General features: G+C 39.2%; 1 protein-coding gene across 1 annotated transcript in view; it reads right to left on the minus strand.

The window, feature by feature from the left end:
• Window positions 1-17,625, minus strand: part of NUP107 (nucleoporin 107) — a 45,707-nt gene that overhangs the window by 13,869 nt on the left and 14,213 nt on the right. The window contains exons 8-17 of the mRNA XM_007463563.1: window positions 16,948-16,996; window positions 13,779-13,850; window positions 13,073-13,161; window positions 11,255-11,330; window positions 9,359-9,472; window positions 5,317-5,407; window positions 5,104-5,180; window positions 3,164-3,223; window positions 1,249-1,394; window positions 1,073-1,121 (exon numbers count right to left, since the gene is read on the minus strand). Of these exons, the coding sequence (XP_007463625.1) occupies window positions 1,073-1,121; window positions 1,249-1,394; window positions 3,164-3,223; window positions 5,104-5,180; window positions 5,317-5,407; window positions 9,359-9,472; window positions 11,255-11,330; window positions 13,073-13,161; window positions 13,779-13,850; window positions 16,948-16,996 (823 nt within the window). The remainder of the gene's footprint in view (window positions 1-1,072; window positions 1,122-1,248; window positions 1,395-3,163; window positions 3,224-5,103; window positions 5,181-5,316; window positions 5,408-9,358; window positions 9,473-11,254; window positions 11,331-13,072; window positions 13,162-13,778; window positions 13,851-16,947; window positions 16,997-17,625) is intronic.

The raw sequence follows: 17,625 nt of genomic DNA on the forward strand, positions 1-17,625 counted from the left end.
AAACTTGTAAAGAAACAGGACTAGTAGATAAGCATAAAAAAATAAGAATAAATAAATAAGAATGTTCATTGCAGTGCTAGAAGCAACCTAGATATCACCAAAAGGGGAGTGATTAAAAAAAAGCATACGTCATTCTATAGAACATTATATACCTATTAAAAATAATAAGTTAGGTTGTTAAATCTATATCCATTAACTCAAAGACAGTATCATTAAATGGGGGGAAAAAAAGCCGTAGACTAATGTAGGTAGAATGATGTGAAAAACAACCTCAAAAACCAAAATCCTACACTGGAATATCTACATTATCTACATATATTTGTAAGATTATGGAGAAGAATATGTAGGATACATATCAATGTTTTATCATCTCAGTGAATGAGAATAACCATAAAGAGGTTGGGAGGAAGTTTTATAAAGGCCTTACTTACATCTTTAGATTATTTTGTTTCAAGTACATACTTTGGTTATTTAAAAAAATTTTTAAGAATATTACTTTAGGGCTTCCCTGGTGGCGCAGTGGTTGGGAGTCTGCCTGCCTATGCAGGGGACACGGGTTCGTGCCCTGGTCCGGGAGGATCCCACGTGCTGCGGAGCGGCTGGGCCCGTGAGCCATGGCCGCTGGGCCTGTGTGTCCGGAGCCTGTGCTCCACAACGGGAGAGGCCACAGTGGTGAGAGGCCAGCGTACCACAAAAAAAAAAAAAAGAAAAGAAAAAAAAAAAAAGAATATTACTTTAAAAAATACTGGATTATTTTGAGATCTAGGAAAAGAAAGTCTTGCTAATTTGCCATTATATATTTTAATTTTTCAAAAAGAAAGGGATAAATTAGCTTACATGCATACCATATATTTAGATGAAACCAATCCTAAACCAAATAAACAGAAATGATGTATCATTTAAATATGCAGTTAAGTTTTTTCTTTTTAAAGAATATCTCTTATATGAATAAGAGGTGAGGAAAGGAAAAGAGAATATAACAAGATTTCACATACTTTTGTGCCTTTTAGCTACAGTGCACAATGTAACATTTAGTTTCGTATTCCAGTTATCCTAAAATATTAATATTTACCTTTTTATCAGTAGCTTGAAGTTCTTCAAAAACCTTTTCTAAAGTCCAACTTTGAAAGAAAGAACAAGGAAAGGGATAAAATAATGCTAATAAATAATATGAACAAAGACTACAAAATGAAACTTCACAGAGAATACTACAAATTCTCATGATGAAAAACAAACCAACTCACTCACTTTGCTTCCAAATATTCTCTAGGGAGTTCTTCAGTTTCATCCAGAGTTATTACTGATGTTCGGATCTCCTGTTCTACCAGACTGTCCACCATCACCCGAAAGTAGGCCCACACTGTGTCTTCCCATGTGTCACAGACAGGAAGCAGCTTTACCCCATTCCAAAACAGAAACATGCAGACATAGTCAACAAAAAAGAAAGGAAAAGCAGTTACACCCACTTATATGGACTATAAAGTCACTATAATGACATAAGACATTGTGGATTGTAAAATATCATACCAAAATAACCTCCTCTCTCCACCCCTCAAACCACATCTCCTTTTTTTTTTTTTTTTTTTTCGCTCGGTGCATGGACGTATAAAATTAAGACCATATTTTCAAGTCTTCTTGACAGTTAGGCGTGACCACGTAGGTTTTTGTGTCTGGGATTTGAACAGAACTTGGGTGGACACCTTCTGGGTCATACCCTTAGGAAGAGGTGTGCTCTCTCTCTCTCCCCTTCCCATCTTCTGCAGGCTGGGATGTAGACGAAGTGATGCCCCATCTTGAGGGGTTCAGATGAGGGCAGAGTCTTAATGATGACCAAACAGCAGGAAGGAAGGAAGCTGGGGCCCCAACTCCATGAAGCCCCATAGCAACTGTTGGTTCTCCCAGCAGAGAGCCACCTCTTAACAGCGATAGGAGAGAAATAAATGTGAAAGAAAAATAGTATTTTATCTTGCTCAAGCCACTGTTATTTTGGGTTCCTGTCACATGTGCTAAGCCTGTATCCTAACTAAAACAGTGAACCAAAAGCTTTTATAGGAACATTTGGATCAGCAATCCAGAAGGTGCAACAGTGAGAACTGGGCTAAAGTCTAAGGGAACTTAGATTATCCTAAATAATTACCGTCTTGACATTCAGGGGGAAAAAAACATAGCTTAAAAAAATAGAAAGTGATAAAAATAATTAATTGAACAGCCTGAGAGCATGGCATTTATGATGCATTATGGAAATCAGAGACTTAGGAAATTTTTGAGCTGGAAGGAGTTTTTTTTTTTTTTTTTTTCGCTGCACTGCACAGCATGAGGTGAGGGATATTAGTTCCCCAAGCAGGGACTGAACCCGTGGCCCCTGAAGTGGAAGCTCAGAGTCTTAACCAATGGACTGCCAGGGAAGTCCCTCAAACCACATCTTCTAAGAAGTCTGAACTATTATGATTTTTTCCATGATGAGTACATAATAGCATCAATTTTCCATGCTGATATAAGATGGTGTTTCAATGTTATGGTAACATTCCTCAAAACCGCTGTAAAATGTAGGGGGTAGTAGGAGTTGTGAGCAGCACACACACATGTGTGAGACAGTTCAGTCATTGTGCCTTTGTGGAACACTTCTGGATAAAGCTATGGGAACCATAAGTCATCAATAAATGTGTATTGGAATTAAATTTACAATTCTTAGAAACTGAAATTTGATTTCATGTATCAAAACATCATTTGGGGGACTTCCCTAGTGGTCCAGTGGCTAAGACTCCACACTCCCAATGCAGGGGCCCCAGGTTTGATCCCTGGTCAGGGAACTCCATAGATCCCACAAGCTGCAACTTAGAGTTTGCATACCGCAACTAAAGATCCCATATACAGCAAAGAAGATCCCTCGTGCCACAACTAAGACCCAGTGCAGCCAAATAAATAAATTAATTTAAAAAAAAAAAGTAAGATTAAAATAAATAAATAAATAAAACATCATTTGGTGTATGAGATACATCAAACTAAGTACCTCAAGTTACTATTCTATTTCATGATTATCTCTATCATTGCTATTCTTAGTAGCTTAAGCTTATATGATTATTATATATGGTTATATATAGACATATATTATATATAATTTCATTCCATAGAAAAAAAAGAATTATTAAAATAAATCGCATACCTGCTTGAGATTCCCACTTAAAGCTGCATAAATTGCTCTCTCATATCTATTAAAAAGCTCCTGAAATACAATGAATATAAATAAAATTGAACTAGTTTTTCTTAGTATGTCAACTTTTTTCATAATCTGGAAATCTGCAGTGCCTTCTAAAATGAACTTATTTACTCACCTGACAGTTTCTAAACTTTGGTAAAAGATCTAGTAGGGGAATAAGAAGGAAGGACCCCTTAGTTTGATATAGCCAATGCTGAAATCTTCCTGAAAAGTCAAAAATCTAAATTTCAAATACAGAGTGAAAGCAGATTCAAATCTAATGGATGCCTTGATTATTTATTATAGGCAAATTTTATTCCAGATAGACTCTGGATAGGTATTTTCCCCTATAAAGTTTCTAAATACCTAATACTACCTGATAGTGACCTAAGAACAACATCCAAACAAGGCACATTTGGAGCCTGTCACGCAACAGTTTGCATCAAATTCCTAAGTAGAATTAATTATATTCATCAAATTATCCCATTTTCCTTCTGGATTCTATTAATGACATTCCTGTTTTCTCATCATCCAAACAAGAGACTTCAGAGACTCTCACTATACAACTGAGTCCTCCTCTGCGTTGTTTCCAGTTTCTGGTCCTGACCATTTTTGTTCCCTTCTTTTGTACTCTCCATATTAACCCAGGGCAGGCCCTTACTACTTAGTGTCTGAATAACTCTGACACCTCCTAACTAGTTTCTCAGTCTTTAGTTCATTCAATTTTAAGCCTATTTTCCACTGCCATGCTAATTTTCTTAAAGCACTGCTGTCATGTGCCCTCAAGGTTTTGATGGCTCACCACTATCTATGGTACAAAGTTCCCATTCCTTAGAGCAGCACTTGAGGACCACCACTGCCTGCTCTTAATTTACGTTTTTCAGTCATCTTCTCATTACAGTCAGTTCTGCAACAATGCTTGTTTTGAAAATGTGAATTTGTTCCAATGCAACTGATATATCAAGGAACGATTTGAACATAATATAAACTTCCCATTTCCTTATGCACAATTTTGTGCACAAGAAGCATTAGCTGAATACTGAAAACAACACCTAAATGAACCAAGCCACTTGGAAATACACAAAACTAACACTCCTCAAACACCTACCAGCTCCCTGGGCTCTCCAGGTGTATGATAAGCTAAATCCATCCACATCAACTGTTACAATTTTGTTTCATTTCAAATAACCTTCTATCACCTCTCAATAACTCACAAGCTGCAACCCTCTGACACCTCATTCCACAAGCAAACTCCAGTTCTTTTTCAAGGTAAACTGCCATATTTATTGCAGTACATATGTGTTTATTTAACAGTGTGACACTGTGCTATTTTTATTAAGTTTTTAACTTTTTATGTGTCACTGGTGGTTTTTGAGTACTGTGCTCTTAATTCCATTTTCCCTAAAAGCCCTGTGGATTTTCTGCACAATTTGTCATGCTGCAGTGATTTTTAGGAATGTGTAGGTGGTGTCAGGACAGAACTGACTATATTTCCTCTTGTGAGCCTTCTGCTCCAACCTGGTAAACCTACCTTCCCTTGACTTTTCCCAACCTAGGCATCCTACCGACAATTCCTTCCTCTGCTTTTCATGCCCAACAACTCAAATCCTAGTAATTTTTAAAAGATCGATTCAATTCTCTTTGGAAGCCAGCCCAGTGCTTATTCTGTGACTTCATCTGCTACCTTTTTTTGTATTTTTGCCTTATTTCAGTGCTTAATTCTTAGTACTCAGTGTGTCTGAATAACTGATTCGTAAAGCCTGCCCTGTTCTTCAATTTGATTGGAAGTTCTTCAAAAACAGGAACTTTAGTCTTAAACTACTCTCAACATTTCATAGCATCTTCAGCAGGCCTTCAGTGAATTATGAGTAAAAATCAGTATCAGTAAATATTTTATTATATCTTACATCTTCTGCCATTCTCCAACAACTTATTTTCCAAATGCATCTATATGGATTCCCTTCAACATGTTCTAATTCTGTTCCTATAAAACAGTAAAAGAAATAAAGTTTATAGTTTAAAATGAGATCTCCTAATTTCAACAATTTCTAAAAACAAAAGCTATACTTCACAAAATTGCCATTTAGAGCTAACTCTCAGGATAAAATCAATTAAAATACCTCCGTTAACATTGGGGTCATGATAGAGCTTCCAGCCTTCAAGTGTTGCAGCTCTCCATGCCTGACCACAGCGTTTGCAGAGTCGTTGTGCCTTGAGGAACAAGAAACAGTGGTTGGTCATATAACCAATGCAGTACTATAGAAGTACTTGTGCCTTATAGAAAAGTACAAGCAATTTATGAGGATTAGATAACTTATGGCATAGATGTGACAAAGGATGGTGTAGACAATCAGTAATGGTGTTTCACTTCAGCCATATGCATGTCTTTCTGTGGCCTCTGCCCGCCCACCTGCCTGCCTGCCTGCCTGCCTGCCTGCCTTCCTTCCTTTCTCCCTCCCTCCCTCTGTCCCTCCCTCCCTCCCTTCCTTCCTTTCTTTTGTTCCCTAATAATCCGTTTGCTCTTTGATTCTGGGCTTACCACTAGGTGCCCACGGTGCCCACAGGCATGTAATTCTGCTAGAGACAAATGGGCTAAAGAGGCTGATGACCCTTGATTTATGTAAAAGTATTACAAAAACACTGTTAGTCTCTATAATGACAGGGTACTATTGCTCATTCAGCCCATAAAGATGATATTTCTTCATGTTAAATGTGACCAATCAGTTGAGCTTGATATACCAGTGAGACAGAAACATGTTTGTTGGTCCATCATCTCTTTAGGAACCATCTCTCCCCATTTAGTTCATATGGTTTGAGTAGGTCATATGATTCCATCTCTGAACTCAAGGATTAGGCATGTGATGTAACAAGAATCACTCCCAGGACCCTTGCCAGAGATATTGGGAAAGAGAGACACTCATTTGCTGGGGTTGCTAGCTTGCAGGAGGATGTAAGGCTGGAGCTGTTGGTGGCCATCACGGACACAAATGGCTTCTTGAGAATGAAGCCACAGAGAGGAGTGTCAAGAGCCTGGGAGAGACAGTATCCTAATGACATCTTCTAAGTCCCCAAGTCCTGCTTTTATAACCAGATATAACCCTCTATACTTCTCTGTTCCATGAGACAATCAATCCCCGACCTGTAAGTAATTTGAGTTGGGCTTCTGTCATTTGAACCTACAGAATCTGATTAATACAACCAGTTAAGGGACTTCCCTAGTGGTCCAATGGTTAAGACTCCACGCTCGCAATGCAGGGGGCCAGGGTTTGATCCCTGGTCAGGGAACTAGATTCCGCATGCTGCAACTAAGAGCCCACATGCCATGACTAAAAGATCTCACACGCCACAACGAAGATCCCGCATGCCATGACTAAGATCCGGCACAGCCAAATAAAAATAAATAAATAAATAAATATTTTTAAAAAATTGAACCAGTTAAAAAGTATCATACCCAAAACATCATTTTGGATTTATGACTTTTAAACATTATGAAAGCTATGTAGCAACATGGAAAAATATTTGATATGCTATCTAAAAAAGGCAGGACAAAATCTGAATGCAAAACCTTAAAAACATTTTTCTAACTGAAATTAGCCAGACACAAAAGAACAAATATTGTATGATTCCACTTACATGAAATAGCTAGAACAGGCAAATGCATAGAGACAGAAAGTAGATTAGGTTACCAAATGCTGAGAGAAAGGGGAAATGGGGAATTACTGCATAATGGTTATGGAGTTTCTGCTTGGGGTGATGAAAAAGTTTTAGAAACATAGTGGTGATGGTTTTGCAACACTGTGAATGTAATTAATGTCACTGAAATTTACACTTGAAAATGGTTAAAATGACAAATTTTGTTATATATCTTTTATCACAATGAAAAAATCAATACTGTAATATACCAAAACTATTGACTTGGGCTTCCCTGGTGGCGCAGTGGTTAAGAGTCTGCCTGCCGATGCAGGGTACACGGGTTCGTGTCCCGGTCCGGGAGGATCCCGCATGCCGCGGAGCGGCTAGGCCCGTGAGCCATGGCCGCTGAGCCTGCGCGTCTGGAGCCTGTGCTCCGCAACGGGAGAGGCAGATCCCACATGCCGCGGAGCAACTGGGCCCGTGAGCCATGGCTGCTGAGCCTGTGCTCCACAACGGGAGAGGCCACAACAGTGAGAGGCTCGTGTATCGCAAAAAAAAAAAAAAGATGCACAAAAGAAAAAGGCTTGTAAGTAAATTTTAAAACCCCACTATCTGTGATTATGTAAAGGTAGTGGGACCTTGAGAGTTTTTATTTTTCAAGGCTTTCAATAATGTGATCATATTTTTGTTTTGTTTTTAAAAATACATCCTTGCCATTGTGATTCCTAGTATCCTGCACATCACCTGGCAGAGTGGCTGGGACTCAAATATTTTCTGAACAAATGAGTACGTGTTACTTCTTTTCTTTCTTTCTTTCCTTTTTTTTGGGGGTGAGGGGGCCACGCCACCCATGTGGCTTACAGGATCTTAGTTCCCCAGTCAGAGACTGAACCCAAGCCCTCAGCAGTGAAAGCTCAGAGGCCTAACCACTGGACCACCAGGGAATTCCCCTTCTTTTCTTAATTAAAAAATAAGAATGATGTTTAATAATCCAACACTTACTACTATAAAAATTACTTAATATATGCTAGTGGTTTGTAATACAGAAGAACAAACAACACTTTGAGCTAACATATTTCTATCTAAAGAACATCGCAAAGAGTACAGCAAAACAGGTACAGCATAATATCTGAAGCTTGAAGCTCCTATGCATCAGACTACCTCATCTAAAAAGTCCACAGAGGGCTTCCCTGGTGGCGTAGTGGTTGAGAGTCCACCTGCCGATGCAGGGGACACGGGTTTGTGCCCCGGTCCGGGAGCCTCGGAGCGGCTAGGTCCCTGAGCCATGGCTGCTAAGCCTGCGTGTCCGGAGCAGCATGGCTGCTGAGCCTGTGTGTCCGGAACCTGTACTCCGCAACGGGAGAGGCCACAACAGTGAGAGGCCCATGTACCGCAAAAAAAAAAAAAAAAACGTCCACAGAGCCATCCAGTAAGCTGTCTAATCAGATACTTCACATCTTACACACGAGACCTTAACTATCACAAAGGAGGTTACTTTTTTTAAAAATAAATTTATTTATTTATTTTATTTTTGGCTGTGTTGGGTCTTTGTTCTGTGCGCGGGCTTTCTCTAGTTGCAGCTAGTGGTGCGCAGGCTTCTCATTGTCGTGGCTTCTCTTGTTGCAGAGCACAGGCTCTAGAGCGCAGGCTCAGTAGTTGTGGCACACGGGCTTTGCTGCTCCGCGGCATGTGGGAATCTTCCCGGGCCAGGGATCGAACCCATGTCCCCTGCATTGGCAGGCAGATTCCCACCCCCTGTGCCACCAGGGAAGCCCAGGAGGTTACATTTTAAAGAGGTGAAGTTAAAAGGAAGAAATTTGAGGGGACCGTAGTCTTCAAATGCTAGACAGTGTCAACTAGAAGAGCAATTAGGGTCAGACTTATTCTTAACTCTTAAAAATCCAAACTAGAAATAGGGACTTCCCTAGTGGCGCAGTGGTTAGGAATCCGCCAGCCAATAAAGGAGACATGGGTTTAAGCCCTGGTCCAGGAAGATCCCACATGCTGCGGAGCAACTAAGCCCATGCACCACAACTACTGAGCCTGCACGCCTAGAGCCCATGCTCCATAACAAGAGAAGCCACTGTAATGAGAAGCCCACGCACCGCAACGAAGAGTAGCCCCTACTCGCCGCAACTAGAGAAAGCCCGTGTGCGGCAATGAAGACCCAATGCAGCCATAAATAAATTTACTTAAAAAAAAAAAAAGTCTTCATTGAATTTGTTAAAAAAAAAAAATCCAAACTAGAAATAATGGGGCTATGCCTAGGGTATGCAGTACACTAATGGGAAGGCAAAGTTTGACTTCTTACAAAGGATTTTCTACCAGAGTTGTGCACACTGAAGTGCACTGCTTTCTGAAGCAATGTGTTCTTTATCACTAGAAATGTTGGAGCAGGAGTTAGATCCAGAAATACTGTGAAAAAGATTACTGCATTGAGGAGGCATACTCAGTGGTCACAAAGATCCTTTCCAACTTATAGTCTGTGACTTTTTGATATTGGACAAGCAGCGTATATACATCATTTACCTCTTCTGTCATTCCAGCACGAATCAGAGTGAAAAGATATTTAAGTAATCTGACTTCATCTTCTCTATCCAGATCATCAAGGGGCATCTTCTGTCTTATGGGAGCATCAGGGTCCTACAAAAATTAATTAATTAATTAAATCATCAACTATAAATTCTTTATATGCACATACAATGTAAACATCAAGAGATGATAAATGTCTCCTGAATTACATACTGAAATAAATTCACTGAATTTACTTAAGCAGCAAAGGGAATCAAAGTGTCATAAGTGTCCCAAATAGCCACATAGCTGTCTGTTGCCCATTCAAAACAGACTCTGTTGGTCCACAAAGGTGCATACTTCAGTCAGGCAAGCTGGAAACAGCCCTAGTCCAGCCCAGCAGCTGTAGAAATTCTACTCATAATTCAGGCTGACTTGAGCTTTACCCTGTTGTAGCAACTACATGGCCCAGTTTATCCTAAACAGAATTAGGCCTAGATGGAGAATGAGCAGAGGAGAAACTGCAGGAATCACAATGCACTCTGTGACTAGAAGGTGCTTAGCTGGTTCTTTCTGAGAACATATGAGAAGAGAGCCCAGTATGGGACTAATGCTATACAAAGCACACCAACACCCAAGAAAAGAAATTTTAAAACAGATTTCTAATAAATACCTCCACCCTCAGTTATTCCTACCAACTACCTTTCAAGAATAAAAAGAAATGTGCCTTTGAACACTGGGGATAACATAGTGTCCTCATTTTTGTGGCAAAGAACACACATGATCTACATCAGCGGTCCCCAACCTTTTTGGCATCAGGGACCGGTTTTGTGGAAGACAATTTTTCCACAGATGGCAGGGGGGGTGTGGGGGGGAAGGGGATGGTTCAGGCGGTAATGGGAGCGATGGGGAGCGACGGGGAGTGGCAGATGTAACTTCGCTCACTCGCCTGCCGCTCACCTCCTGCTGCGTGGCCCACTTCCTAACAGGCCGCGGACCGGTACCAGTCCACAGACTGGGGGCTGGGGACCCCTGATCTACATGATGAATTTCAGATTAAAAGTTGTTTTAATGTGACTTTAAAAGAGGAGTAATTCTTATTCCAGATGTTACTGAGTAATATGATTATCAATTCAAAAACTGGAAGGCATAATAGGTCAATTGGCTAGTTTCACAAATATTTTGCAGACAGATATAATCATTCAATTTTGGAACAAATGGTTTCTTTCTGGCAAAAGGAAATCACCACTTTCCAAATGTTAAGGGTAAATGATTTTTAGTTGCTTGCTACAGGGGTAATTTTGCTACAATTTATTACAAGAACTTTCAGTAGTTTCCAAATAATTTTCATCAAAACACACTTTTGTTACCAAACGGAATTTTACCTATTTTTTTGACTGTTACTTACTTCTCTCACTCTTCACTATAGACATTTAATTCACATGCCTCCACCTATCAGAAAGCTCTGTTCCTTCATTTCTACAATAATTAGACTCCCGTTCTTTTCAAATCCACTATTACTCCTATAACTCATGTCCTAGAATGACCCTTCTAACCTCAAGCTAATTCACAAAGCTTTATTTTTTTCCCCTGCTTTCTATATAAAAGAACTTTCACAGGTCACCACCTTACAGCTGCAGAGTCAAACCTTGCTATAAAGTCAAAATTAATTTGTTTTAATGCTGGCAAATCAAGAACACTTTCTATACTTTTACAATTTACAATCTATAGGCCACAGATGGGTTCAAATATATGCCAACAAATTCAAACGCAACTTAGTAATTTTTAGAGTTAAAAACTATATGCAATCCTTCAGGAAACTAAAACAAGGATCCAAGAAAATAAAAATTCTCAGCCTTTAGGAATAAAAATCACTTAACTCTGAAGGCAACTTCCATTCCAAAGAACACTTACCAATTCAGTGACAAGAGGACGGACACTTCCTATGTAAGAGAGCTGCCGCTGTTTCAAGGTATGCAGAGTATTTTCCCTGAAAGAATAAGTACAACTTTTTTTTAAACGAGGAATTTTAATAGGTCTACTTAAAAAAATCAAGTCAAGGAAAGAAAGAGAGTACAAACTCAGAAAAAACATGCAAAACGCTAATATAAAAGGGCATTTTAGCTCAGATGACTAAAGATGTTGAGCATTTTTCATGCCTTATTGGCCATTCACCTATCTGCTTTTGTGAGGAATCTGTTCAAATCTTTGTCCTTTTTAATCTGGCTGTCTTCTTGCTACTGAGTTGTAGTTCTTTATGAACTACAGGTTCTTTATGTTTCTTCCAGTCCGCGGATTGCCACCAATTCCTTTTCTCAATGATGTCTTTTAATGAGGTTTTAATTTTGATGAAGTCAAATCAATCTCTTTCTCCTGATTACTGCTTTCTGTGACAATCACTTATTCGCCAAGTCACAAGAATGTCCTCTTATATTTTCCTCTAAGAGCTTTACAGTTTTAGCTTTTACATTGGGGATTATGATCCATCTTGAATTAACTGTTGGGTACAATGTGAGGGAGGTATCAAGGCTAATCTTTGTTCACATAGATATGCAGTTTTTTCCTGCACGGTTTGTTCAAGACATTGCTTTCCCCACTGGATTGCTTTGATGCCTCATTTAAAAACCAAATGACTACAGAAGTGTGGCTCCGTTTTAGGATTCTCTATTCGCTTCTATTGACTGGCAAGAAAAGGAGACTAACTCGTAAAAAACTTGTAAAAACCTTAACAGGACACATTAACTTAAAAAAATTTTTTTCTGAAAATGAAAATTTCTCTTTCTCTCAGAAAAACCAGAACTAACCAAGATTTAAGATTAAAAAAAAAAATTGCTAGCACTAACTTCCTAGTTAAGCAGAGAAAAAAACAATTGATTTATAGACTTGATACATATATAATGTTACTGAATTCAAAGGGAAACTGAACTTTTTCTTTAAGTCTTGAAATAAACTGTCCCTTTAACCTAGGGGTACTTGCTTTCTGGTTTCAAGGTCTTACAATAATTTAGAAGCACTAAAGGATGCAGGGAAAAGCAATTAAAAAACAAAAACAAAAACACATACAAATAGCTAGAAACATGGGAGAATTGTCTTCCTGATAATCAATTATGATTATTAAGAAAATATGGCAAAGTGATTGTTTGAAAACTTGAATCAGACCACGTCATTCTTTTATTCTCAAGGTTTCCCATCACATTTAAAATAAAGTCCCAAACCCTTACCTGGGCTACCTGTAAAAGTCCTATATGAGCTGGCTCTCTTCAATCTCATTTCCTACCATTCTTTTCTTTGCTGTGTTCACAGTGGCCTCCTTGTGCAAATGCTTTACCTTCTTAGAGTCTCTGTAGTTCCTGTTCTTGCCCTGAACACTTGTCCCTCAAAATTTTGCATGTCTGGCCTCCTTTATTTCTTAAAAACCTCTTACTCTTATTACCTGTTACTTCCTTAGAGAGGCCTTCCCTGGTCACCTCTTCTACTTAAAGTAACTCCCATTACCATCCTCTATCCATCAACTCTGATTCTTATTTTTCTTTCAAAGCTGTTAGCACCCAATAGGATATATATCTATTTGCTGTCTAACTCTCCTATACAATTAGAAATTCCACAAAGGCAGGGTTTTTATCTGTTTTGCTCACAGACTGAGTTCAATAAGAACTGAATAAATATTTGTTGAAAGATGAATAAACAAAACCAACATTAAATGACTTCAACAATAAAAGTTTAGTGACTTACCAATACACTGACTTTGCATAAAACTCAATATTATCCGAAAAATCTCCAATCTCATCTTTGGCAATGCTCTCCAACCAATCTACCACCAGCTAGGAAAGGAGGGGAAAAAGAGTATTAACTATAAAATCTGTAAGTATTTTATTTGAAGTAGTATTACTCCTACCATTAATTTCTAAAAAAAGGTTTCTAATTCAAAAATACCAAGTAACAATTTTTTCTATCACTGTTTTTACTTTATAAAGATGTATAAATATTATGGCAAAAGGTATTTTCTATAGGAATAATACAGTTTTTAACAGGCTATTCCTGGAAATGGTGGGGCTATTATTTGAAAACAAAAAACAAGGTTCTTAATTCTTTTTAATTATAAATTAAAAGATCAAAAAGAAAAAAATTAAGAAAAAAGTTTGACTTAAAAAACTTCAGGGCTTCCCTGGTGGTGCAGTGGTTGAGAGTCCGCCTGCCGATGCAGGGGATGCGGGTTCGTGCCCCGGTCCGGGAAGATCCCACATGCCGTGCAGCGGCTGGGCCCGTGAGCCATGGCCGCTGAGCCTGCGCGTCCGGAGCCTGTGCTCCGCAACAGGAAAGGCCACAACAGTGAGAGGCCCATGTACCGCCAAAAGAAAAAAAAAAAACTTCATTTCTTTTATGTCACTTACCTTTCTCCATATTTCACCAAAAAAAAATGTAAAAATTCTAGTCATACCTGACTTTGTCGGACAAGTGAATCTCTCTGAAATAATGCTTCCACAACTGCTTTTTCACTGGCATTAAGAGCCTATTAAAAAAAAAATGGTGGAAAGAAAGAAAAGAAGATCGTCAAGAACATTATTTCAACAGAAAGGTAAGAGAATCTGAAATAAGTATATTTAACCACCTATAACAATTTTAACATAGCAAATCTGTATATTGACCTTTGAAAAAATTTTATAAGTAAGTTTCAAACTGCTAGATCAATGTGCAGCTGCTCTTACTTGATATTTTAATTCTTGGTTATGCTTAAAATTTTTAAGTTCTATTTCCCCAGAGATGTTGTTTTTGGGAAAAATAAAATACAAAACAAAATGAAACAAATCATAATAAAGGGTAGGATGCAGTCATGGGGCATATTAGGAAACTAACATTTAAAAACTTTAGGACTTCCCTGGTGGCGCAGTGGTTAAGAATCCGCCTGCCAATGCAGGGGACATAGGTTCAAACCCTGGTCTGGGAAGATCCCACATGCTGTGGAGCAGCTAGGCCTGTAAGCCTGTTCACCACAACTACTGACCCTGCGCTCTAGAGCCCACGAGCCACAACTACTGAGCCCACGTGCCACAACTACTGAAGCCCACGCACCTAGAGCCCGCACTCCACAACAAAAGAAGCCACCGCAATGAGAAGCCCGCGCACAGCAACGAAGAGTAGCCCCCGCTCGTCGCAACTAGAGAAAGCCTGCACACAGCAACGAAGACCCAATGCAACCAAAATAAATAAATAAATTAATTAATTAAAAAAACAAAAAACAAAGTACCTTCCTTCCAACTGGCAAAATCAAATGATTGATGGCAGAGTAAACATTTTCACACACTGTGAGAGTGTAAACTAGTACATTTCATTAGGAAGGCAACATGACAAACTCTATCAAACTCTGTCCCAACAATTCACTTCCAGAAATATAGGAAACACTCAAATATGTAGGTAAGTGTGAAGAATGTTCATTGCATTATAACTATAGCAAAAATACTGGAAACAAATATGTCCAGCAGAATGTCTGAAAAAAATTATGGCACATTTATACTTTGGCATACTATGAAAAAATAAGGTAAACGTATACAAATTGACGTGAAAAAACTAAGAAATATTGATGAATAATAAAAAACTCTCAGTATAAGGTATAAATGAAATCCTACTATACAGTAAAAAAGAGAAAAACACCAAACCAACCCCCCCACCACCCAAAACTACGTGTATGTATAGAGCAGGGAGACTAGATGAAGCTATTGCCATAATTCCTGCAAAAACTGATGAAGGCTTTGGCTTAAGTGGTGTCAAGAGGAACAGAGATGAGAGGTCAGAGTTGGAACAGAAGAGCTAAAGTGAGCAAGATCTGATGATGGGGGCTTCCCTGGTGGTGCAGCGGTTGAGAGTCCGCCTGCCGATGCAGGGGACACGGGTTCGTGCCCCAGTCCGGGAAGATCCCACATGCCACGGAGCGACTGGGCCCGTGAGCCATGGCCGCTGGGCCTGCGCGTCCGGAGCCTGTGCTCTGCAACAGGAGAGGCCACAACAGTGAGAGGCCCGCATACCGCAAAAAAAAAAAAAAGATCTGATGATGGACTAAATTTTGAGATGAGGCAGAGAGCAGGGTCTAAACCCTGGCTACTCAGAGTGTGGTTTACAGACCAACAGCATCAGCACCACCTGCGAGCCTCTTAAAAATGCAGAATCTGGGCTTCCCTGATGGCGCAGTGGTTGAGAGTCCACCTGCCGATGCAGGGGACACGGGTTCGTGCCCCAGTCCAGGCAGATCCCACATGCCGCGGAGCGGCTAGGCCCGTAAGCCATGGCCGCTGAGCCTGCGCGTCCGGAGCCTGTGCTCCGCAACGGGAGAGGCCAGAACAGTGAGAGGCCCGCATACCGCAAAAAAAAAAAAAAAAAAAAAAAATGCAGAATCTTAGGCCCCTCCCCAGACCTACTGAACCACAATCTGTATTTTAACAAGATCCCCAGGTGACTCATGTGCACAGTAAAGTTTGAGAAGTGCTGGCTTAGGGAACATTTGGGTTCCTTGGAAAGTTGGCTATGGTGCCATCCACTGAAAGACAAAAGTCGGTTTGACTTTTGACAGGTTGGAGTTACAGTGCTTGAAAATTATTTTGCTTTAAAAGAAAGAAATACAGCTGACCCTTGAACAATGCAAGGGTTAGGGCACCGATCCTCCTTACAGTTGAAAATCCAAATGTAACTTTACAGTTAGCTCTCTGTACTGCTCATTCCTCTGTAACCGAGGTTCTGTACCTGAGGATTCAACCAACTGCAGATCATGTAGTACTGCAGTATGTATTTAGTGAAAAAAATCTGTGTGTTAAGTGGACCCACACAGTTCAAACCCGTGTTGTTCAAATGTTAACTGTAGAAGGTGCTGACTTTTGAAGGGGGGCAACGTGGCTGAGTTCCCCTGGGTCTGCTGGGAGGAAAAGAAAAATATGGAAAGACCATTTACAGAATGAGACAGAGCCGGGGGACTCATTCCCTTCAGGCTCTATCTTCTCTCTGCTTGGAGTCTCTAGGAGAGAACAAAATATATGCTAGCACTGCAGAGAAGTTTGCACAATTTAACAACTTGACTAATACCTTTACTAGGACCCAAGTCACTGAATCCTGCAACACTTCACCCAGACTGCATTAAAAAAAGGCTTCTGCTGAATGGCCTGAGGGACAACTCCCTCAAATTACCTAGGAGGTCAATGTTTGATTTCGAGGATAATGAGGCAGAGCCTTCATTGTCTTGGAGGATCCTTTGTCTGAAGGAAGGCATCTCTAGAACACTGTGGTTGACCTTCTCAAGGTTTAACTAAACATTTCAAAATGACATTCTCAACTCGATCTTCAAAAAAAACCCCACAAAATTGTATGTGTATATATGTATAAAGATGCAGAGAAAAATGGAAGAATATGTACTAAATTGTTAGACTGAACAGTATGAGGGATAAAAGAGAACTTTAACCTTTTACTCTATAATGTAAATCAATTTTGATTATTGTATCTCTTATTTACTTGTAAAATTTTTAAAATGAAGAAACTCTAGATGGAGTGTCAAAAATCAAATTCTACTACTAAAACCATTTGAATTTTAAGCATTTATAAAGGAAAAAGTTTAATATAAAACTTACAGTAATTACAAACATACTTTCATCTTCTAATGCAGACTGTATTCTGTCTCTGGGGACAAATGAAAAAGCCTTATTTCATATGAGTAAATGAAATCACCTTTTTAAGCTAGATACATGCAGAAACCTGCATTCCATCCACTGTAAACAAATGAGTTTCCAATTAACTTAGCCAACATGCTTTTAAAAGCAAAAATCAAGTAGTAAATTAAATGCCTTCTGAATCTAATACTGACATCTGAACAAAAATGATATTTACTGACGATACAAACTGCAAAGTCTTTAATGGCTACCTGCTAATTCATACGCCTAACTTTTTAATACAACGTTTTCACAGGGCCCAAATGAAAAAATATAATTTTCTCTCAAGATTTTCTCATTAGGATGAGAAAGTAACAGAATGAGAGCCAAAACCAAGGAGCATCTGAGAGAAGAAAAATTTGGTTAACTTCTCTCAAACTTCTACATTACATAAAGTATATCTGTCAGTTCTTTTTCTTAATCTATCCTCTTCTAAATATTGCCGTATTTTTAGCGCTTTTCTTAAATCTTTACATGTATCCAATTTTTGGTAGCTACCAGCCTTATGATTAATATTCCCCTTTCCTCGTTAACTCACTTCTGACAACTAAGGCATTAGAAATGATAAGTATCACAAAATGGCAGAACCTATTTCCAAAC

The sequence above is a fragment of the Lipotes vexillifer genome, unplaced genomic scaffold (assembly GCF_000442215.2).
Source record: "Lipotes vexillifer unplaced genomic scaffold, Lipotes_vexillifer_v1.1 scaffold602, whole genome shotgun sequence".
NCBI lineage: Eukaryota > Metazoa > Chordata > Mammalia > Artiodactyla > Lipotidae > Lipotes > Lipotes vexillifer.